This window comes from Heterodontus francisci, chromosome 41 (genome assembly GCF_036365525.1).
Source record: "Heterodontus francisci isolate sHetFra1 chromosome 41, sHetFra1.hap1, whole genome shotgun sequence".
NCBI lineage: Eukaryota > Metazoa > Chordata > Chondrichthyes > Heterodontiformes > Heterodontidae > Heterodontus > Heterodontus francisci.
Genome location: NC_090411.1, coordinates 16,847,937 through 16,871,816, shown reverse-complemented (window position 1 = coordinate 16,871,816; position 23,880 = coordinate 16,847,937). Strand labels below are relative to the sequence as shown.

At 46.2% G+C, this 23,880-nt stretch overlaps 1 protein-coding gene across 4 annotated transcripts in view; it reads right to left on the bottom strand.

Annotated features, from left to right (window-relative positions):
• Nucleotides 1–609: 609 nt before the first annotated feature.
• The window catches only part of slc25a38b (solute carrier family 25 member 38b), a 32,936-nt gene continuing 9,665 nt past the window's right edge, over nt 610–23,880 (bottom strand). For all 4 annotated transcript variants that reach the window (XM_068019378.1, XM_068019377.1, XM_068019379.1 and 1 more), the window contains 7 exons: nt 19,925–20,046; nt 18,383–18,467; nt 13,763–13,836; nt 12,757–12,862; nt 10,593–10,761; nt 7,025–7,191; nt 610–5,002 (listed from right to left, as the gene is read on the bottom strand). In XM_068019378.1, coding sequence (XP_067875479.1) covers nt 4,880–5,002; nt 7,025–7,191; nt 10,593–10,761; nt 12,757–12,862; nt 13,763–13,836; nt 18,383–18,467; nt 19,925–20,046 — 846 coding nt within the window. In that variant the 3' untranslated portion in view covers nt 610–4,879. The remainder of the gene's footprint in view (nt 5,003–7,024; nt 7,192–10,592; nt 10,762–12,756; nt 12,863–13,762; nt 13,837–18,382; nt 18,468–19,924; nt 20,047–23,880) is intronic.

Sequence of the window (23,880 nt, the reverse complement as noted above, 5' to 3'; positions counted from 1 at the left end):
GTGGTTGTTGTTGTAATGTAGGAACCCCTCAGCCAATTTGCTCACAGAAAGCTCCCACAAACAGCAAGGTGATAATGACCAGATAATTATTTTAGTGAGATTGGTTGAGGGATAAATATTAGCTGGAAAACCAGGTTGTCTTTGAAACAGTGCTGAGATCTTTTAGGTGCACTTGAGGGGGCAAATAGGACCTCAGTTTAAAGTCTTATCCGAAAGTGCAGCACTCCCTCAGTACTGGCACATAACTGTCTGGATGATGTGGTCAAGTCTCTGGAGTGGGACTTGAACCCACAACCTTCTGACTCAGAGATGTGAGTGCTACCCACTGCGTCACAATCAGGCCATGCTCTTCTACCATCCTTACCTGGTCTAGACTATACATGACACCAGTCCAGACCAAAGTGGTTGACCTTTCACTGCCCTCTCAAGTGACCCAGTACTGCTTTCAGTGGAACATGCAATGGCCAATAAATTCCAGCCTTGCCCACTTCCCGAGAATGAGCTTTTTAAAAAAGAAAATGACGAAAAGAGCACTTGTCACAATTTGATGAGTACTAAAAGTGAATTGAGTAATTACCTCAGAAATTCCACTTCAAAAACATAAAAATCCATATTCAAAACAAATCAATCTTTATTGATCCCTATTAAATAAATTTAGTTACAAGTTTTTAGTTGGGTCAATAACATGAAATTGGGTATTATACAGCACCATTTCAAACATCATATTAAATGTCAAATCAGTATCTATGTGAGAAATGATCCATTTTTATACTATTAGAGTTGTTTAAAAGTGCATATTATTCAGTTTATGGTCACTCAGCTGATCCAATACAAACTGTTTTGTCTGGGTTCTTTCTCAGCGCCCTCCTGGAACTCGGCAAAGCCTCCATCAGAAGAACACAAGACCAGTAATGGAACAGAGGCACAGTCACATGTTTGAAGAGTTTGCGGACAGCCGGGACAATCCCAGGGTTTAGGGCAGTGCAGTTGGGCAGAAGCCATGCCAAAAAAAATTTCTGAAGGAGATTTAAGCTATACCCATTACCATTCCCCCCCCCCCACCGCCCAACTCTGAACTGAGGCACACTAACTTGCCGACTGACTACAATCAGAAGACTGCCTTTGTACAAACTCATTCTGGCACAAAGCAGCAACAGTTCAAAATCTTGAAGTTTCATTCCTGTGATTTTTTTTTTGCCCCATCGCTCTCAGCGGTGTCGATCAAATTCCATATCCAAGAGACCAAGAGCCTGGCTAGTGAGTGCTGGAATCTTTACATCAGCACAAACAAATCCTATCTGGTGTTCAGTTCAAGGCACCCAGAGTTGCACTTTCTAGCAACAGTTTATCTGATCGGTGATCAGTACAGAACTCTGGCTGACTTTCTTGTCCCTTCATTGGCCTGAACCTTGCAACACCTTGCCCTGTGCAACATAGTGTGTTTACCTAGCAAGGCAAAGGGTGGGGAGTTGCACAAAACTGCTTGCAGTAGCAGGAGAGGATCAATTCTGATCCCTGACCTCGCCCAACCCCAGTGGAGATTGTTCACCAGACTAGGGAACCAACTTTAAGCAGGGATGGTTCAGCACTGCCAACGCCATTCCATTGTCATCATGATGGGGGCGGCGATGGGGAGATAGACAGACCTGGTTATGTTTCCCTCCCTGCCCCCAGGACACGCAGTGCCCTGCTGCAGTCATGTCTATTGTAGGCGAGTTTCACCAGTGGAGTGTTTGAGTTAAGGGCAGCAAGGGGCAGTGAGCAATAGGCAGCCCCTCCATCCAGATGTGCAGGAGGTGATCTCAACCATCAGGGGCTTTACAAAAAGCAAGTTCTCTTTCTAAAACTCAATAGTATAAAAATGGCAGTAAGAGTGTCTCTCAACTTTCATCCATTGGCATTAAACAATTCATACAGCTCTCTACATTGGCCCAGACTTATTGCACATTTAATTTGCATTCAATATTTGTAAACCAACAATTACCATTATTGTATTATTCTAACAATAGCATTTGAACACCAGAATTAATCATTAAAAAAATGAGAGCGAGAGATGTGTTTGGGGAGCATCTGTACAATTGACTGACGAGGATTCGTGCAAGTGTGTTATGTCACTGATCTCTGCCGCAACTTCATGGAGATCAGGGAGGTTCAAGTGTGAACCCCAATCATTACTAGCCCCACAGTACTGTCCTCAGCCACAAGGTATGTGGGTGGGTAGAGTGAATGTGTAGGGGGCAGTAATTTCAAAAAAATTAAATAGATTCAAAAGAGGCCTAGAATGAACCAAGCATTCCATCCCCAGCAATATCCAGGCAGGGTGGAACCATTTCACTGGCAACATTTGTGAAGGATCCAACAGCATTCAAACCTATGGGACTGTTCATTTTTCTGCACTGTTGCCATAGTGAAGCTTAGTTTGTCCAAATATTTGTCTTCAAAGGCCCCACTGAGCCTCACGGCCACACAGGACAAAAAAAAGTTTAAGTTCAATTTTCCCACTAACTTCCAGCTGTCACAAGTTGATGTTTTGATTCAGGATTTACCCAACCATGAGGCATCAGCACCAGGCCTTTCCGAACCTTCAGGCTTCTAGAGTCAACGAGAGGGGAAGAAATACGAGTGCACATCGGGTGGGGCTGTTTGTGTGTCTCTGGACCGGATTGGCCGGGTTCTGGGAATAGTGTTCCTGGTCTGTAGTGTCACCACTGGGCTGCTCTTGATACCATCTGGGACTTCAGAGTGACGCCACAGTGCCAGTACCATTCCTATCCACCCAGTGTGGGCACCACACTCGGGTAAAGCAGATTCCAGGTCCTGAATCAGCAGTTTTCATTCTGCGTCAAACTGGAACCTTTACACAGTTAAACTAGCGGATTTCATAATACTCCAAAGTTCATTAACTGTTCCGAGTGACTTACACTCAAAGAAACAATTATAATTCCATCCTCCCTCTCCGATAAGATGTAACTAATTTTAACTCTTTCCTGGACAGCAGTTATCCCTCTGCAAAGAAAATTTAGCGGGATCGTTGCCGTAAAAGTACCCTTATAATTTCAGCAACCACGTGTTATTGAGATGAATTCTGCCACAATGTCAACTCACTGTCGAAAAATATACAATCCAATTTCAAATGAAACCACCTCCTTTTCCTCTGCCCCGTAGCTGGCTGAAGACTGTTCTGCTTGGTCACTAGTTGGTCACAATCTGAGTGAAGCAAGTCAATTCCAAATAATTCTCTCTCCTCTCCCAATCCCCAGGCAAGAATCCCGCCTAGCACTCCAGCCCAAAACAGCTCAATCAGCTTCTGCTCGCAGCTGCAAAGGAGGGGGTGGGGTGAGGATGTGCAGGCAAGGAATCTTCAGTGAAGACCAAGCCGCAAGACAGAAATTGGGTTGCATGTTAGAATGGTGCAGAGCCGCAAACATTCAACCAGTGCCTGGACTGGGGCCAGGGGGTGGGTCTGACCTTCAACTAACTAGGTGCAGCCACTTTGGAAATGCAGAAAGCTAAACACAGGGAATAACCTTGTGAGGCTGCCTTAAGGCCAAGATGTCTGCCCAGGCAATTTCATGTAGGACTGAGGGGGGCCACGAGGACAAATACATGCAGCCCCCTGTGAACACAGCAATTACCCATTTAGCAGCCCGTGGGGTTTCCCCATGACCTCTGAGCACTAAAATACCAACACAACACCCTTGGAAACGCGACGGCCAATGCGAGGTCGGGTTCCACAATTTAACAGAGTAAATCAGTGAGCATCCTCAGACTGTGAGTGGTGCAGGAGGAGGTTTATGTACAAACTCTGGAATCTATCGAAGAGACTAACCCACCCAGCAGGTCGACAGCTTCGACTCTAACTGGCCCTCCTGGTTGCTCATTGAAGACACTGCCACATTCTTGGGTTACTGGACACCCAAGAAGCCATTCTTCATGGGTATGCCTAGAAAGTTGAATACTGACTTAGCTATTCAACCTTAAAAGGCATCACTGAGAAACCCTCTCCTGCCCTCTGCCGATGCCCACATGCCTGGACTTGGAAGGGGGAGTTGTTGACTGTGTAGTGATCAGGAGTGGGAAACCTTGGTCACCCCGCCTGCCCTCCCCCACCCATACCCACACAACTTGGACGCTGAGGCCGAATGCAGCAACCGGCCCTCTTGCTGATGCAGCTGCGATCGCATGACTCAGCGTAGACTGGGGTCCTCCTGGTCTGTACAGCACATCAGAGGGCGGTGTATTCACCCACTCTCCTTTCAGAAATTATTAATGGGTGTTAAACATGACCGAGGTTGCGTAGGTCGCGATTAAACCGACTGACACGGGCTCTGGATTCTTGTACCTCATGCTTGTGGGAGGGGTGGTGGGGGTGCGATGGTAATCTTTCCCCAGTCCGTCAGTTAACTAGACTTAGTCACTGCCAAGAGAAGATGACCAGGAGTCGTGCTCAGCTTCTGTCAAGTGGCTACAAATGGAGTATTTTAATAACCTCTGCCTCACTGCTCAGTTTTCACTGGCCCAGTACCAGAATCTCTGGAAGGCTAATCAGGAAAAGGTCAGCCGAAGGCCCAGAGTTACAAACAGGTTGCCTCTGCCTGTTACATAACCTCCGGGGAACGGCACAAGAGGTCAAGAGTTTACAGAACATTTGGCATCTGTAGATAATGTGCGTACATCTACCCGGAACTCTCTGGCACAGATTCAAACAATGTGAACTCCACTCTGCTGCGAAGCAAATTCTTTAAGCCAAAATATAAAAGTACCATCGTTCACTTTCAAAGACTCCAAGCCCATTGAAGTCTCATTCACAAAAACTTCAAGTGACAGGAAGCCCCTCCTCTCCATTACCCAAATGTCCTTCATTTAACTGCCCATCTTTTCATGACTTGAGGCCCAACTTGGTCATCATCTGCTCGTACACCGTCCAGGCCATGGCAGCCATCAGCGATCGACGCAATGACCGGGGAACAGCACCTCGGAAAAAGCCCACAACGCCATGGTTCTGAGGGGGAAGAGGGAGAGGAATATTAACCTTGTTACACTGGTAATGAATCAAGCCAAGACTCCATCGAGAAGGTGCTCAGTTTAATTCTTCTCCTTCCCCATGCTGCAGGACTATTCCAATGCTCTCTTGGCCGGCCTCCCGTATACTCATCACCCCTGTGCTCACTGACCTACATTGCTCCTGTTCCCCGAAGGCCTCTATTTTAAAATTCTCATCCCCCTGTTCAAATCGTTCCGTGGCCTTTCCCCACTCTATCTCCGCAACCTCATCCATTCCTACAAGCCTCTTGAGATGCCTGCGTTCCTCCAGCTCTGCATTCTTGTCCATCCATTCCTCCCCCTCCCCCCTCTTTATCCTTCATCTCACCATTAGCGGCCGTGCCTTCAGCTGCCTAGGTCCTAAGCTCTGGAATTCCCTCCCTAAACCTCTCCCCCCTCCTTTACGACCCTCCGTAAAACCAACCTCTTTGACCAAGCTTTTGGTCACCGGTCCTGATATCTCAGTGAGCAGCTTGATGTCAGTCTTCTGTCTTATATCACTCCAGTGAAGCGCCTTGGAATGTTTTATTACATTAAAGGCGTGTTATAAGTGCAGGCTGCTGTTGGCAGATAACCTGCTCTCAGTCTAACAGTGCTGGCCACTCAACAGCTCGAAATTGGTTTCCTCACCACCTGATAAAGAGAGACATCAGCCACCTCTCCCTGCACCCACCCCCCCCATCCCACTGCCTATCTCCACCTCCCCTTGCCCCCAAGTCTCCAGCTGCCCCCACCTCTTCCACCTCCCCATCCCTCCTCCTGCTCCCCCACCCGCGATTGAAGTCTCATTTAATTGAAGGAAGGCTATACATTTACCTGAGCTACATCTTCACATCTTGAACTTATCTCCTCCCTCAACCAGCTCCCATTATACTTTTCCCTTCAACTCCAGTTCACACATCTCTCCGGATTAAGCAGACACAGAGAAAGAGATCATTTGGAAATGGTGTGAAGGCTACGAGACCCTTCAAGAGAGGTGGAGGGAGGGAGTGAAGCAAAGTAGTTATTCGAGGCTGGGGGCAGGGGAGGGAGAATGAGCAGCAATCAGGCATCAGAGGAACAGAGGGTGCACGCAGAGGCCTTTGATCACTAACAGGGTGCCGGCCATGGAGGATTTGGAAAGGTACATGAGAATTTTGAAGTGGGTTTGCTGAGATACAAAGAGCTAGCAGAGCTTGGCATGGATGGGAGGAATGGTCACATGAGACTTGGCATGGGAAAGGAGACGGAAGGGCAGAAACCAGTGATGAGAACATTGGAAAAGTCAGACCTGAAGATGCAGGGGAGACGGGTAGAGCTTCAGTGGGGGTGGGGCAGAGCAGGTTGGCGGCAGCCTGGAGGGGGAAAGGATGTGGTGTTGGAGCTCAGACTAAGGTGGAAAAGCACACAGAGGTTGGGCATCTTCAGATTTAGCCCGAGGGGACGACTGGCATGATAGACAGAGGTGGGGCCAGGGGCACTTTGATTTTGACAGGAGCCAAGAAGACAGTGGCTCCACTTTTATCGGTCTTGAGGTGAAGGAAATTTTAACTGGTCCTTGATTTCACTTAAATTAGATTTAAGTGGAACGGGCCTGTATTCTCTGGAGTTTAGAAGAATGAAGTGATCGTATTGACACATTTGGGTTGTGAATCTTTGGAATTGAGTATATTCAAGACTGAAATCAATAGATTTTTGGACAACTAAGGGAATCAAGGGATTTGGGGATAGGATGGGGAGTTGGAATTGAGAATAGGTCAGCCACTGAATGGCAGAACAGGTTTGAGAAGTCATATGCCCTGCTCCAGTTCCTATTTCCCATGCTCTCGCTAGACAGGCGATTGGAAAGTACAGCAACAGCCATGGAATCTAGGAAAGGGCTGAGGATGGTGTTGGATGACCACAAGGCTTTCAAGTAGGTTTGAAGAGAAAGGGTTGATTGAAGATAAGGCAGCAGTTCGAGAATATAGAGCGAAAAGTGAATGGGGCCAAGTGGCCATACCTCGAAGATGAAGACAATAGTGTGTCTCACACTTCTGTACTTTTGCGGGGAGAGCTGCATGTGCGTTTTTATGACATCAGCTGGCTGTGTCGCCAAAGACGCCAAAATGCCAGCGAAGATGCCACAGCTGAAGTTGATCAGAGGGACAATCGGTGTGTCGAACCGCTCTGGAAGATAAAAACAAAGTCAGCTTTGACCAAAGCATTTCAGTCAACCCGTTCTATGATTCCCAACAACCTCCAGTCAATTAACACACTCATCTGTCTCCCCATAAACCATCTTGTGTAGACTGCACACTTACTATACACAAACTATATTTCTTGCAGTCATGGTTTTTGGTCAACATTTCCCATTTCTTTCTGTCAATTATCACTATGTTGCAAATCACAACCACGAGGTGCCTCTGGTAAGTCATGGAATCTTACAGCACAGAAGGAGGCCATTCGGCCCATTGTGCCTGTGCCGGCTCTTTGAAGGAACTATCAGATTAATCCCACTCCCCTGCTCTTTCCCATAGTCCTGCAAAATTTCTTTTTAAAGTATTTATCAAATTTCTTTTTGAAAGTTACTTTTGAAACTACTATTGATTCCATTGACCTTTCAGACAGTGCATTCCAAGTGTGAGTCTCATCCAACTCTGTCGCCATCTTGTAGGTAGAAAAAGATATTCATCATCTGACAGTGGGCAACTTAGGGTTGTATTAGATATATTTTAGCCTGAAGGGACCAGTTGTCACAGGAGAGGTGTCAGTGGTGTGAGTTCTTTACACAGTGTGACTTACTTTTATTTTTTATTCATTCATGGGATGTGGATGTTGCTGGCAAGGCCAGTATTTTATTGCCCATCCCTAATTGTCCTTGAGAAGGTGGTGGTGAACCACCTTCTTGAACTGCTGCAATCCATGTGTTGTTAGGTACACTCACAGTGCTGTTAGAGTGAGAGTTCCAGGATTTTGACCCAGCAACGATAAAGAAATGGAGATATATTCCCAACTCAGGATGGTGTGTGACTTGGAGGGGAACTTGCAGGTGGTGTTCCCAAGCGCCTGATGCCCTTATTCTTCTAGGTAGTACAGGTTTAAGAGGTCTAGTTGAAAAAGCACTTGGCGAGTTGCTGCAATGCATCTTGTAGATGATACACATTTCAGCCATTGTGTGCCGGTGGTGGAGGGAGTGAATGTTTAAGTGGTGGATGGGGTGCCAATCAAGTGGGCTGCTTTGTCCTGGATGGTGTCGACCTTCTTGAGTGTTGTTGGAGCTGTACCCATCCAGGCAATTGGAGAGTATTCCATCACACTCCTGACTTGTGCCTTGTAGATAGTGGAAAGGCTTTGGTGAATCACTTGCTGTAGAATTCCCAGCCTCTGACCTGCATTTGTAGCCACAGTATTGATATGGCCGGTCAGTTAAGTTTCTGGTCAATGGTAACCCCCAAGATGTTGACGAGGGGAATTCAGCAATAGTAATGCTGTTGAATGTCAAGAGGAAATGGTTAGATTCTTTCTTGGTGGAGATGGTCATTGCCTGGCACTTGTGTGGTGTAAATGTTACTTGTCACTTATCAGCCCAAGCTTGAATGTTGTCCGGGTCTTGTTGCATGCGAGCATGAACTGCTTCAAGTTTCTGACAAGTTGTGAATGGTGCTGAACACTGTGCAATCGTCAACAAACATCTCCACTTCTGTCCTTATGATGGAGGGAAGGTTATTGATGAGGCAGCGGAAGATGGTTGGGCCTAGGACACTACCCTGAGGAATTCCAGCAGCCATGTCCTGGGGTTCAGATGATTAGTTTCCCACAACCATCTTCCTTATGATAAGTATGACTCCAACCAGTGGAATGTTTCCCTCTGATTCCCATTGACTCCAGTTTTGCGAGGGCTCCTGATGCCAGACTTGGTCAAACGTTGCCTTGATGTCAGGGTCAATCACTCTCACCTCATCTCTGGAAGTCAGTTTTTCTGTCCATGTTTGGACCATGGGGTGTAATGAGGTCTGGAGCCGAGTGGCCCTGGCGGAACCCAAACTGAGCATCGGTGAGCAGGTCACTGCTGAGTAAGTGCTGCTTGATAGCACCGTCAACGACACCTTCTATCACTTTGCTGATAATTGAGAGTGGACTGATGGAGCAGTAATTGGCTGTATTTGTCCTGCTTTTGTTGGACAGGACATATCTGGGCAATTTTCCACACTGGCGGGTAGATGCCAGTGTTGTAGCTGTACTGGAACAACTTGAAGCTAGTTGTGGAGCACAAGCCTTCAATACTATAGCTGGGATTTTGTTCAGACCTCGACCTTTACAGTATCCAGTGCACTCAGTTGTAAACTGCCCTAAACTGCAGGAGACAGGGAAGCCACAGATAACAATTCCAAGAGTGTCGGCCGTGGCTCAGTAGTCGTACTCTCGCCCGAGTCTGAAGGTGGTGGGTTCAAATCCCACTCAAGAGACTTGAGCACAAAATCTAGGCTGACAGACCCAGTGCAATACTGAGGGAAGATATCTTTTGGATGAGAGCTGTGCGCCAAGGTGGTCACGATATGGCACAGCTCATGGTCTCACCAGTGCGAATCGCCCACTCTGCTTCTGCCAGGTGAAGGAACCCAACATCCAGTGCGGTCAGTTAACCTGCATCTCCCTCCTGAGCTCTCCCCTCGGATGCAGGTGGATGGAAACCTGCCATCTCCACCCCAGCTTTAACCTCTCAATAAGCACACTTACTGAGTACAGAAAGCACTGGAACCGGTTCAGTTGTGGAGCAGGAGACGGGTCACCATTATATTAATGAGCACTGCTCCTCACAGCTTTGAGAGTGGGCTTGTCCTCAATAATAGCTCGCTCACCTCTTTAAACTGGATTCAAAGCCGCTCCATTGGGTCTCACAGCCTAAGCACCAGCTCCCCCACCCTACCCATGTCCTGTTCTAATCAGTAATCTCTGCTATCAGGATGTGTGCACTTTATGGTTGAACAGCCCAATGATATTCAGTACTGGGACTGAAGATTGTGGATATGGTGAAACCCAGTGAATGCTAACCCCTGCCCCATGGCCACCCCCCCCCCCCCCCCTCCCCAACAAGTAACTGGCAGATTCTTGAGGGAAGGCAAAGGGCAAACTGAAAATCACTCTTAATTGACCTCCCTTGAGATTGTGCACCAAGCTTAGTCTTCAAGGTTTGGGAGGGGTGGGGAAGCCAAGGAGTGCTGACCCAATTCAGACCCATTTTAAAGTCAGAAATTCTTTTCCTTGTCTTCATATTTTCGTTATAAAGTCCTGTGTCCACAGTTATAATGCAAACTGCCTGTGTAAACTTATCACAATGTAGTTACACCTGCTACTGGTGTTGGTTCTGCAGCACCTCCCTGGCGGGGGGGGGGGTAATTACAACGTGACAAGTTTACATAAGAATTTATAATGAGATCTGGAGGGTATACAGGATACAACGGCGATTGCCACAATGCTGGAATATCACGTTTCGTAAACCAGAAGCACTGCAAGCACTATCCGTACCAAATTCCCCTCCCCTCCATAAAGTACCTTTCATCAAGGCAACATCAAACCCTCACACACACCTTCAGGCACTGCTTTCTTGGTCTGTGTGTAAAACATCAGGTAAACTCCAGAGAAGGGGGCATCACGCAGGAGTGTAGCCGTCAGTCCGCTGAATAGCGCCCGCGTGCCCTCGGTCTTGTAGATATTTCTCAAAGCACCAAACACACTTTCATATCGATACTTCCCGCTCTGCAGACGTAGACACACAGATTCATTTCTCTTCCCTTTTCCTGATTTCTCACCTCCCCACCCATATGCATACTTCTAGCTAAAAAAAAGTGATGGTCTTGTGCAGCGATAAAGATTTATACAGCACCTCAACTATCTCTAGCTGTCGGTTTCTACACTGGGGTCCTGGATCATAAGGGGCTCAGCGAGACCACTAGATTTCTGTCCATCTGTCATTAGATTCCTGTAAGGCTTGATTCATTTTTAATTGCTGTTTATATTGAAATCAAAATGTTGCTGCTGTGATTCTACCATTTTCCCTTGGGACAGCTGACAAGATCTTTCAAAAATCCCTGCAGGGGGAATCTGAGAGTGGGTCAGTTTACCAACTGAGTTCGGATCCCACTCTACAGCACATAACCCAGGCTGACACTAGTGCTGCACTGTCATAGGTGCCATCCTTTAAAAGATATTAAGCCGAGGTTCCTGTCTGTTCAAGCAGATATTAAAGATTCCATGGCCAGTATACAGACAGCAGAAAAGATTCCCGGTATCCTGGTGAGCATTTATCTCTCAACCAACATGTAATAACAGATTATCTGGCTATCGTCATATTGCTGTTTGTGGGATCATGCTGTGCACTGCTTGGCTGCTCCACTTGCTCACCAAACAAGTTACAACTCATCAAGCAGTACTTCATTTGGCTGTGAAGTGCTTTGGGTACATCCAGAGAATGTGAAAGGCTCTATATAAATGCAACATATTTCCAGGAATCTCGCGCGCACACTTTTAAAAGGCAGCAGCCATTTTGTCAGACAGCAACGAGCCATTTGGGTTTTGGCCAAAGGAGGAATATTGCCCAGGATAACTGAGGAAACATCCTGCTGCTCTTCAAACAGTGACAGCCATCGTCAATGTTTGCCTGAACTTGCAAACCTGGTTAATGTGCTGTGCAAAGGACACGGTGATTGCTCACTCAACAGGGGAACCAGGACAGACCCGTAACCCGACAAGTCCCTGAGTGTCACAGTTGCAGTCTGTTTGGCTGCGGGATGTTGCTGGTATTTGGGGGAAGTGGCTGGAGTTGGGAATGGGGGGGGGGGGGGGGGGGGGCAGGCGGTGGTGGTCTTTCTGGTGCCTTTCTCTGGCTCCTGGGTACTGTTAGCAATGGGCCCACCCCAGCGAACACAGCACAGGTGGAAGCCCCGCTTGCAGTCTCCTGACTGGGGCGCCAGCTCTCTTCACAACTTATTCTCAACCGCAAGCAAGGGGGTGAAAGGTTATCGGGGGTAGGCGGGAATGCGGAGTCGTGGTTGCAATCAGATCAACATAATATAATTGAGTGGCGGAACAGGCTTCAGGGGCCGAGTGGCCTACTCCCGCTCCTAATTCGTATGTTTGTAGAACACAGATCAGGGCCACTTGAGCAAGAAGGGAAGGGTCTTGGGGGAGTGAGACTGAAAGACACAGCCAAAGAGCTGGGTTTACAGAGGGCTTTAGAAAGGCGGCGTGAAGGCGGTGGTGGGAGGTGGGAAGCAAGATATAAACTATTTGTAAGAAGGCTCCAGAGGGCAGGGTGTAGAAGCTGAAAGCAGAACTAAATGTGCCAGGAGTCGGTGTATAAGAGGAATGAACTCTGTCCTGAGCTCAGAAAGTACAACGGGCTGGATTGCGCAATCAGGGCCGGTTTACTGCTTTTCAGGCCGTGCCCTCTGGAACGGGGGGGTGCCGTATAAACTCATTTCACATTGGGGACAGGAATAGTCCGCTGCCTCTCCCCCGGGGCCAGGGCTCAGCTTCCACAGCCTTCTTTAAATTTAACGATTCCCGTCTTTCAATCGTTCTGCTTTCGGTTTCAAGCAGTGTAGAAGTGCAGCACGAGTGGGGTACAATATTTAAGGCACAGATCTCTCCGACGGAAGGGTCTGTCAGATAAATACCCTCCCCCGCCCCGCTAGCGCCTGCCACACATCTACCGGGCAGCTTTAAAAACCCTGCAGTGGTGTCAAAACTCACCTCATATCGAGTCTTCACCACGGTCACGGGCAACATGCAGATGCCCGCCACTGTGCGAGCGCTGGCGCCCAAACCCACCGACTCCAGCGCCGTTGGGCTTCTTTCGCTGGAGGGGAAAAACAGTTTTTAAGACATCGTCACTGGGCAGAATGTCAGACCCCGCAGGTCAGATGGCAGGGGCTCAGTGTTTGAGGACATGGCACCTCAGTGGTGTGGGGAAAGCAAAAGCTTCCTCCCAGATCTGATTCAGACCCCCCCCCAACCCCTCTCCCCCCCCATCATGGCCAAATGCCCCTGCGATGGGTCACTCTTGATGTTTATCCTGAAACGGACCACACAGCATGACTACCGCTGTCATGGGGTCAAGCAGAGGGTGGGGTTTCAGTATCCACCAATCAGCTGGCTCAGCAGGCTTCATATAAACTCCACCCACACAACATTCCTGGGAATACACCTCTCTACATTCAATGCTTCACAGTCATACCAGCTGCACACCCGACATGCTAAAGCATCAATTGTGGGCAGCAGCAGCTGGACCTTCAAAGGTTCATGGAACCGTCTTGGTGTCACCCTAAACTTCTAACTTCCTATCTTCCAACTGTCCGTCTGAACTTCTAAGGAGGCTAAAGACCCTCCCAAAGTCCAACTCCATCAGAGAGCCTGGAGATACCCTTGCCCTCCTACAGAGCTCCCTCTAAATGCCGCAAACACTCCCAGGGCAGGTACAGCATGAGTTAGATGGACAGTACTACTCCCACTGCAATGCCCCAGCTCCCAAGAGCGCTCCCTACGTCAGCAAACACTACCCTGCAGCCCCGACGACCCCATCAGTTTAGGGCTGGGCTGGAGGAATATTTGTGCTACGGGGCCACTCTGGCTGGGAACTGAGTGCAGATGCAATTTCACATTGAGCAGAGAGACATCCCAACATGCTGCGGTGGATTTGAATCCAGGTTCTGGAGTTAAAAAGTCAGTGTAACAAAACAGCCCAAGATCTCCGTCTCACCTGAAGAACTGCTGCTTCATGGAGTACAGCATGCTGAAGTAAATCCCAACTCCAGGAATGCATCGGACAAACGACTGCAACGAGGGAGATGGAGAGAGGGGGGAAAAAAAGGAATTAGGTGTGAGACTCACAGCTTGTGGGTCAACATTCACAGCCACAACACACAGCCTGTAAAACATGCTAGAAAGTGTGGGGAAAGGCAGCTCCAGACACCTCCTCACGCCCACTCTGTTGTCGGCCACTGACCAATACCCTGGCTCATGAAGTGCAGGCAGGAGAGGGGCACATGGAGGGCGTGCCCCAGACAGACAGTGGGTACAGCTGACTCCGCCTAGTTTTCTCCTACATCACACATACTAGTAGATGCCAGGTTCAATCCCCGGTCTGTGCAGCCACGTGACATCATTAAAGGCGGCTCCTAGGGCTAGGGGGGGAAAACACAACTGCGATACGCCACTAGGGACAGAGAAAGGACAGGAGAATTGGACAGCTTCAATGGGCCGAATGGTCTTCTTCACTGATGCAATTTCTCTGACTCAACTCCAATCCACTGAATCATCCTGAGATAACTCAAGAGAGATTCGGTTGATTGCCTAGGAACAAAAGGAGGCCATTCAGCTCCTTGAGCCTGTTCTGCCATTCAGTCAGGACATGGCTGATCTGTGTCGTTATTCCATTAGCCACCTTTGCTCTAATTCTCTCTACACATGAGAACATAAGAAATAAGAGCAGGAGTAGGCCATTCGGCCCTTCAAGCCCGCTCCACCATTCAAAAAGATCATGGTTGATCTGATTGTGGCCTTTACTCCACTTTCCGCCTGCCCCCCTATGACCCTCTCCTCCCTTGAAGATCAAAAAATCATCCTCACTTGGCCTTGAATATATTCAATGACCCAGCCTCCACTGCTCTCTGGGGAAGAGAATTCCACACACTAACGACCCTCTGAGAAGAATTTCCTCCTCAACTCTGTCTTAAAAGGGGGACCCCTTATTTTGAAACTGTGCCCCCTAGTTCTAGATTCCCCACGAGGGGAAACATCCTCTCAGTACTTACCCTGTAAAGTAAACTCAAAACTCCTAACCGGCTCAACCTTTTCCTCTTAAGACAACCACTTCATCCCAGTAATCAGTCTTGTGAACTGCTTCGAACGCAAGTATGTCTCGCCTTAAATAAGGAGACCAAAACTGTACGCAGTACTCTCAGTGAGATCTCACCAATGCCTTGTACAGTTATAGCAAGACTTTCCTACTTTTATATGACATCCTCCTTGCAATAAATGCCAACATTCCATTTGCCTTCCTAATTACTTGCTGTCCCTGCAGGCTAACTTTTTGTGATTCATGTACAAGGACACCCAGCTCCCTCTGTAACGCAGCATTCTGCAGTCTCTCTCCATTTTTTGCTTTTCTATTCTTCCTGCCAAAGTGGATAACCTTACATTTTCCCAAATTATACTCAGTCTGCCAAATTTTTGCTCACTCACTTAACCTATATCTCTTTGCTGACACTTTGTGTCCGCCTCACAACTTGCTTTCCTACCTATCATTTTATTCTCTGCAAATTTGGCTACAATAGACTCGGTCCCTTGATCCAAATCATTAATATGAATCATAAATAGTTGAGGCCCCAGCACTCATCCTTGTGGCACTCCACTAGTTACAGTTTGCAAAGCTGAAAATGCCCATTTATCCCTACTATCTGTCTCCCTTTAGTTAGCTAATCCTCTATCCATGCTAATATATTACCCCCAACACCATGTACTCTTACCTTGTGCAGTAACCTTTTGTTTGGCATCTTATTGAATGCCCTTTGGGAATCCAAATACACTACATCTACTCGTTTTTCTTTATCCACCCTGCTTGTTATATCCTCAAAGAACTCTAATAAATTTGTCAAACACGATTTCCCTTTCATAAAACCATGTTGACTCTGCCTAAATTAAATATGATTTTCTAAATGTCCTGATATTACTTCCTTAAAAATGGATTCTAGCATTTTCCCAGTGACAGATGTTAGGCTAACTGGCCTATAGTTTCATGCTTTCTGTTTCCCTCCTTTCTTGAATGGGAGCATTATATTTGCAGTTTTCCAATCTGCTGGGACCTTTCCAGAATCTAGGCAATTTTGGATCCACTATCTCTGCAGACACATCTTTTAAGACCCTAGGATGCAGGCCATCAGGTCCAGGGGACTTGTCAACCTTTAGTCCCATTAGTTTTCCTTGTACTTTTTCTCTAGTGATCATGATTGTGTTAAGTTCCTCCGTCCCTTTTGCCTCTTGATTTTCTACTATTCTCGGGATGCTTTTTGTGTCTTCTACTGTGAAGACAGATACAAAATACTTGTTCAAAGTCTCCGCCATTTCCTTGTTTCCCATGATCAATTCCCCAGTCTCATGTTCTAAGGGACCAACGCTTACTTTAGCTACTCTCTTCCTTTTTATATATTTGTAGAAGCTTTTACTGTCTGTTTTTATATTTCTTGCTATTTATATTACTTTCATATTCTAATTTCTCCCTCTTTTTTTAAGTCGTCCTCTGCTGGTTTCTAAAATGTTCCCAATCTTCCAGCCTCCCAATAACCTTTGCAGCATTGTGCACCTTTTCTTTCAATTTGATACTATCCTTAACTTGCTTAGTTAGCCACAGATGTTTTTTCTTTCTCAATAGTATATCTTTGTTGAGAATTATAAAATATCTCCTTAAATGTCTGCCACTGCTTCTCTTCTGTCTTACCTTTTAACTTATTTTCCCAGTTCACTTTAACCAACTCTGCTTCATACCCTTGTAATTGCCTTTATTTAAATTTAAGACAGGAGTTTCAGACCCAAACTTCTCACCCTCTAACTAAATATGAAATTCCTTCATGTTATGATCACTCTTGCCTAGAGGATCCTGATCATTTATTAATCCTGTCTTATTACACATTACCAGGTCTAAAATAGCCAGCTCCCTGGTTGGGTACTTAGAACGTATTGTTCTAAGAAACTGTCTCTATGAACTCATCCTCCAGGCTACCTTTGCCAATTTGATTTGTCCAATCGATATGAAGATTAAAATCACCCACAATTATTGCAATACCTTTCCGACAAGCCCCCATTATTTCTTGATTTATATTCTGTCCTACAGTGTAGCTACTGTTGTACTGGCCTATAAACTACTCCCACCAGTGACTTCTTTCCTTTGCTATTCCTTATCTCCACCCAAACTGATTCTACATCCTGATTTTCTAAGCCAAAATTATTTCTCAATACTGTCCTGATCTCATCCTTTATTAACAGTGAACCTACCTCCTTTTCCTTTCTTCCTATCCTTCTGAAATGTCAAATACCCTTGAATATTTATTTCCCAGTCTTGGTTACTTTGCAACCACGTCTCTGTAATGGCTATCATATCATACCCATTTATTTCTATTCGTGCTATCAATTCATCCGTCTTGTTACAAATGCTGCATGCATTCAGATAAAGAGCCTTTAATGTGTCTTTTTACCATTTTTCTTTACTCTGACCTTATTTGCTGGTACGTTATGTTTGTATGCACTGTCCCTTCCTGTCACATCTGGTTATGATTATCTGTATCGCTACCCTGCGCTATTGCCTTGTCCTTTCTCGTTAACTTTCTAAATTCCCCCTCACCTGAACCCCCCCCCCGCAATATTTAGGTTAAATCCCTCTCTACAACCTGAGTTATACAATTCGCCAGGACACAGGTCCCAGCACAGTTCAGCTGAAGGTCGTCCTAACGGTACAAACTCCCTCTTTCCCCAGTACTAGTGCCAATGACCCATGAATTGAAACCCATTTCTCCCACACCAATCATTGAGCCACACATTCAACTCACTGATCTTATTTACCCAATGCCAATTTGCTCGTGACTGAAGTAGTAATCCAGAGATTATTACCTTTGTGGTGTTTTTTCATTTCGTCCCTAGCTGCTCAAACCCCCTCAGCAGAACCTCATTTAGTCCTGTTTATGTTGTTGGTCCATGGACCAACAACAGCTGCATCCTTCCTCTCCCACTTTAAGTTCATCTCCAGCCCTGAGGAGACGTCCTTAACCCTGGCACCAGGCAGGCAACACAGCCTTCGGGACTCATGCTCTCAGCTTCAGACAGCAGTATCTCTCCCCCAACTATACTGTTCCCTACTACAACTACATTCCTTTTTACTCCCCCAGTTGAATGGCCCCCTACAGCACAGTGCTGTGGTCAGTTTGCTCATCCTCCCTGCGGTCCCTGCTCTCGCTACACAAGCTGAAAGAACCTCAAACCTGTTGGACAAGTGCACCCTTGTTTATCTCCCTTTCTCCACTTCCTTTTCTGCTGAATGGTTGTACTGGTGAATTGCCAAAGTGATTACACACACAAACTTAGCAACCGTCAAACTGGCTATTCGATTCTGAAGAACTTCATCAGCAAACCAGATCCTGCACTCACCCAGAGGACAGAGACAGGGCTGAGGTGCAGGTCCCACTCCACTCCAGCCCTCTCCCCCCCAACCTTAGCCAGGGACCCCGAGGCTAATTGACGAGTAGCAGGCTTTAAACTTAAATGGCATTTTTCATAAAGAGGTAAAACCCAGTGAAAACATACAGGGACACCTAATCCATCACTCACGTACCGGAGAGACTCCTTTCCACAGTCCGATTATTCGCTCGGTGCGAATAACATTCAGCAAGATGGCAATCATTCCAACTTGCCCAGATCTAAAATACAGACACACAAAAAATCCCAAAATAAAATCTCCTGGACTACAAAGTGTTAACCTGCTGTGTTCTGCAACAAGCATCAGGCGTGGCTCAGTGGATAGCACTCTCACCTCTTCAGTCAGAAGGTCGTGGGTTTAAGTCCCACTCTGGAGTCCTCAGCCCATAATCTAGGCTGACGCTCTCAGTGCGATATCGAGGGAGTGCTGCACTGTCAGGGGTGCCGTCTTTCAGATGAGACAGTAAACTGAGGCCCCTTCTGCCCTCTCAGGTGGATGTCCAAGACTCCACAGTACTTGTCAAGGAGCAGGGGTCCTGGTCACCATTTATCCCTCAATCAATACTATTGAAATAGATTATCTGATCAATACTATATTGTTGTTTGCGAGAGCTTGAGGTGGGCAATTAGCTGCCAGTATCACCTACAAAACAATGACTACGTGTCAAAAATAATCTGTTGGCCATAAGCCACTTTGTGATAATGGGGATATGAAAGTTGATATATAAATGTGGAAATTCTTAAACAATTATTTCAGATTTCAAAATCATTCTGTTATGTTGTCTTTTTCCCCATATACCATATAAAGTGGAGCCAGTGCTGGGCTGTGGGCCACTGGAGTGGAGGCGGGGGTGGGGCAGAAGTGTGATGCTTACCTGACCCAGGCATAACTGTTGTGCGTCTCCATTACTAAGTTAGGAGGTAGTCTGATACTTTCTGTCCCTTTTGCCCCCGACTGTCTCTTCTCTCAGAGATGCCCACTTGCTCGGCAACAGAGCCAGAGGCACCTACTCGCCATCCAAGTGACCATTCCTTGTGAGTGAAAACTAAGATTGGCAACAGGCTATTCAACTGCATGGGGCATCACAGCCAAGTTCCAGTGTTCACATACTGGCACTTTCCAGCAGTATTCGCTGGACTACACTCACTGGCTAATTTCCTCCAGGGACACGGAAGTCAATGCCTCCAACTGTGCAGTCTAGCTGAGAGCCTGGGGATCGAGTCTCGGGGCTTCATGTCTGAAGGTTGTGGCGGGCGGCGGGGTTTTGTCAGCTATGTGAGGGATGCAAAAGGTGAGTTAGACACACTGTATCAGCAGGACTTCAAATCCACACTGCAGAAACACTGCCCAGCAAACTCACCCCTCCCTGACCCACAACAGAGTGTCAGACAGGAAATGAGGTCAGCAGACACCACGCCCTGTGTGATCACTATCCATAGGCTTTGTTACTGACCTTCTTCCCCCACCCAGTTCCAAGGAACACTCACTTCCCGGGACCACCACTCTCCCAGTCCCAGAGACCATCCAGTCCCCAAGACCACCCATCCCTCCAATCCCCAGGACCGCCCACGTCCTGGGACCACCCACTCCCCCTGTCCCCAGGACTGCCCACTCCCCGGGTCTGCCCACTTCCCCAGCCCTTCAGTTACCCTCTCCCGCCCTGCTGTGAGTACATACCCATTCACAGAACCCTGCACAGTCTGGAGACGAGTCTTCACCAGGTCGAGGGGCTGGAATAGCAGCGTTGAGCAGGTTCCACTGAGAGAGCCACACATGAAAGCTTTCAGCACAGGGTGACACTGGAAGGAGGGAGGCGGAGAGTAAACCATTAAACATGGATGGAAATTGCTGTGTACAGGGAAAATGCAAATTAAAATTAACTGATCACCAGTCCTGTTCTTTGACTGGATGCTCTCTTTTAACACAATGAGTGACAGTCGGGGACAGGACAGTACAGGATTGCATTGAATGTACAACATAGAAACAGGCCATTCAGCCCAACAGCTCCGTACAAACCTTGTTCCCACCCCTCTTCATCTCACTCTAACATTCTCCCTCATGTGTTTATCTAGCGTCTCCTTAAATGCATATTTGCTGTTTATCTCCTCTCCATGTAGCACAGGTAGAGTGGTTTTAATGGGGGATTTTAACTTTCATAGAATGGGATAAGCAGTCTAGCACATGTCAGAAAGGTAGCAAATTTCTTGAGTGTGTTCAGGATAGTTTTCTGCAACAATATGTCGTGGAACTAACAAGGAGGCAGGGCATATTAAATTTAATAATGAGCAAAGAGCCATATTTCGTTAACAGCTAACAGTGTGTGAACATTTAACTAATAGCGATTGAGTTCAGCGTAGTATTTGACAAGGAGAAATGGGAAACAGCTACTAAAATTTTCAATTTAGTTAAGGCTGACTTCAATGTGATGTGATGAGACTGTCTACAATAAACTGAGCAAATCTATTAATGGGTAAAACAACAGTGGGATGTGTTCAAAAAATAATTTAGTGTGATACATAATCAGTTTATACCTCTAAGGGGCAAAAGCTCGACTTGTGAGAAAAACAGCTATGGACAACTGAAGAGGTAAGAGACAACATAAAACTAAAAAGCGCACAAAAATGCAAATGATAGCACAGATCTTGGCGACAAAACAGATAGCAAAAGCTACAAAAAAGGAGAATGAAAGGAAACTTGCAAGGGATATCAAAACCAACACAAAAAACTCTTACAACTATAAAAAGAAAAAAAAGTGATCAGGAGCAATGTGGGTCCCATGAAAATTGATAATGGTGATATTGTAAATGAAAATAAGGACATGGAAGACGTGTTAAATATTTGTGGCTGTATTTACCATAGAGCAAGAGGACATCAAAAGGAAACTAATATTGAATAAGGGAAAGGAACCTACAATAATTAATTTAAGCAAAATTACAGTAATGAAGAAATAATGGCACCAAAGAATGACAAATCCCCCAGGACCAGATAGTTTTCATTCCAGGGTTTTAAAGGAAGTAGACAAGAGCATTGCCGATGGTCTAACTAAAATCTCCCAAAGTTCTCTCAATTCAGGAACTATTCCTTTAGATTGGAAAATTACACGTCACTCCATTAGTTAAGAAAGGTGAGAGAGAGAGACACCAGAAAATTATTGACCAGTTAGCCTACCACCTGTTGTTGGGAAGTCGCTAGAGTCAATAATTAAGGATAGAGTAACTGGACATCTTGAAAATGTTCAGCTGATCGGAGACAGCCAGCATGGATTTGTGAAGTGCAAGTTTTTGAGGATGTGACTAAAGTAATGGACAGGGGAATGCCTAAGGATATTATTTCTATGGAAGGCATTGTCTATAGTTCCTCAAAGGGGCTGTTAGCTAAAGCTGAAGCTCATGGAACTAAAGGCAAATTATTGACCTAGTTAGGAAACTGACTGAGTGTCAGGAGACAGAGAGTAGGGATAATGGGCAGGTACTCAGATTGGCAGGATGTGGCTAGTGGTGTCCCACAAGGGCCTTCGACTAGTCGCTGTATCTATTAACAATCTAGATGATAGGATAGAAAGCCACACATCCAATTTGATGATGATACAAAGATAGGCGGCGTTGTAATCAGTATAGATGGAAGCAAATAAATTACAAAGAGATATTAATGGTCAAAACTATGGCAAATGGATTTCAATGTAGGCAAATATGACATCATTCACTTTGGATCTAAAAAGAATAGATTGGGATACTTTCTAAATGGTGAAAAGCCAGAAACAGTAGAACTCTAAAGAGACTTGGGAGTCCATGTTCATAGATCATTAAAATGTCAGGGACAGTTACAGAAAATAATCAGAAAAGCTAAAGGAATGCTGGCCTTTATATCTGGAGGACTAGACTACAAGGGGGTAGAAGTCGTGCTTCAGCTGTACAAAGCCCTGGTTAGAGCACACCTAGAGTTACTGGGAGCAGGTCTGGGCAACACATCTAAGGAAGGATATACTGGCCTCAGAGGGAGCACAGTGTAGATTCATCAGAATGATACCTGGACTTTAAGGATTACACAAACTAGGGTTGTATTCCCTGAATTTAGATGGTTAAGGGGAGATCTGATTGATGCTTTCAAGATATTAAGGGGAACAGACAGGGTAGATAGAGAGAAACCATTTCCACTAGTTGGGATGTCTAGGACCAGGGGGAGAGTCTAAAAATTAGAGCCAGTACAGTCAGGAGTGAAGTTCAGAAACACTTCCACACGCAAAGGCTGGTAGAAGTTCGGAACTCTCCTCCATAATTGGCAACTGATTCCAGGTCAATTGTTAATATTAAAACTAACTTTGATAGATTTTTGTTAATTAAAGGTGTTGAGGGGTATGGGACAAAGGCAGATATATGGATTTAGGTCACAGATCAGCCTTGACCTCACTGAATGGTGGAACAGGCTCGAGGGGCTGAATGGCCTCTTCCTGTTCCTATGAGGTCCACATTCTCACCACTCTCTGGATAAAGACGTTGCTCCTGAATTCCTTATTAATTGATCAGTGATTATCTTATATTTATGACTCCTAGTTCTGGTCTCCCCTGTAAGTGGTAACATCTTGGCTATCCTACCTCGATCAGGTCACTCCTCAGCCTTCTCTTTTCTAGACTGTTCAGTCTTTCCTATATATTTGTAAATTTATCCAGTAAATCTTTTTGCAGTACCTCGATATCCTTTTTATAAAATGGAAAGCAGAACTTGAATTCTATCCTGCTTGTTTGCATTTTTATGAATTTGTTAAACTGCGATGCTATAGAGTCAGAGAGATACAGCACTGAAACAGGCCCTTCGGCCCACCGAGTCTGTGCCAACCAACAACCACCCACTGACACTAATCCTACATTAATCCCATATTCCCTACCACATCCTCACCATTCTCCTACCACCTACCTACACTAGGGTCAATTTACAATGACCAATTTACCTATCAACCTACAAGTCTTTGGCTGTGGGAGGGAACCGGAGCACCTGGCGGAAACCCACACGGTCACAGGGAGAACTTGCAAACTCTGCACGGGCAGTACCCAGAACCAAACCCGGGTCACTGGAGCTGTGAGGCTGCTGTGCTAACCACTGCACTGCCCCAATGTTCATCAAAGCAAAATGTTTTAATGATTTTTGAATCTGTACCCATTTGTGCTTCAACCCTATTTAGTCTCTTATTTTCCAAGAAGAGGATGGCCCCACTTTCCTCCCACTAACAGACACCAACTCACAATGATCTACAGGTGAAATTCATTAGCCATTTACATACCCACCCTGCAAGTTTATTGACATCCCGTATTTTGTTGCCATTTTCCTCAGTATTAATCATAGTCCCCAATTTGAAGGCATCTGCAAATTTTGAAATTCTGATTCCCAAGTCAAAAATGGTGAACAACAGTTGTCCCAGCACAAATCCCTGTGGAACGCCATTTCTTATTCCAAAAAGGAAGACGGGAACCACAGTGTAGGGGCTGTTACCGAAACACACTGAGGAGGCCTGAGCTTGAATCTCCTGATCTGTCGGCTGATCTGCTTTGAGGCGGTCGTGATGGTTCCCTGAAGCAATGGAGAGAGTAGGGATAATGGGCAGGTACTCTCTACTGGCAAATGCATGTATATGGGCATTC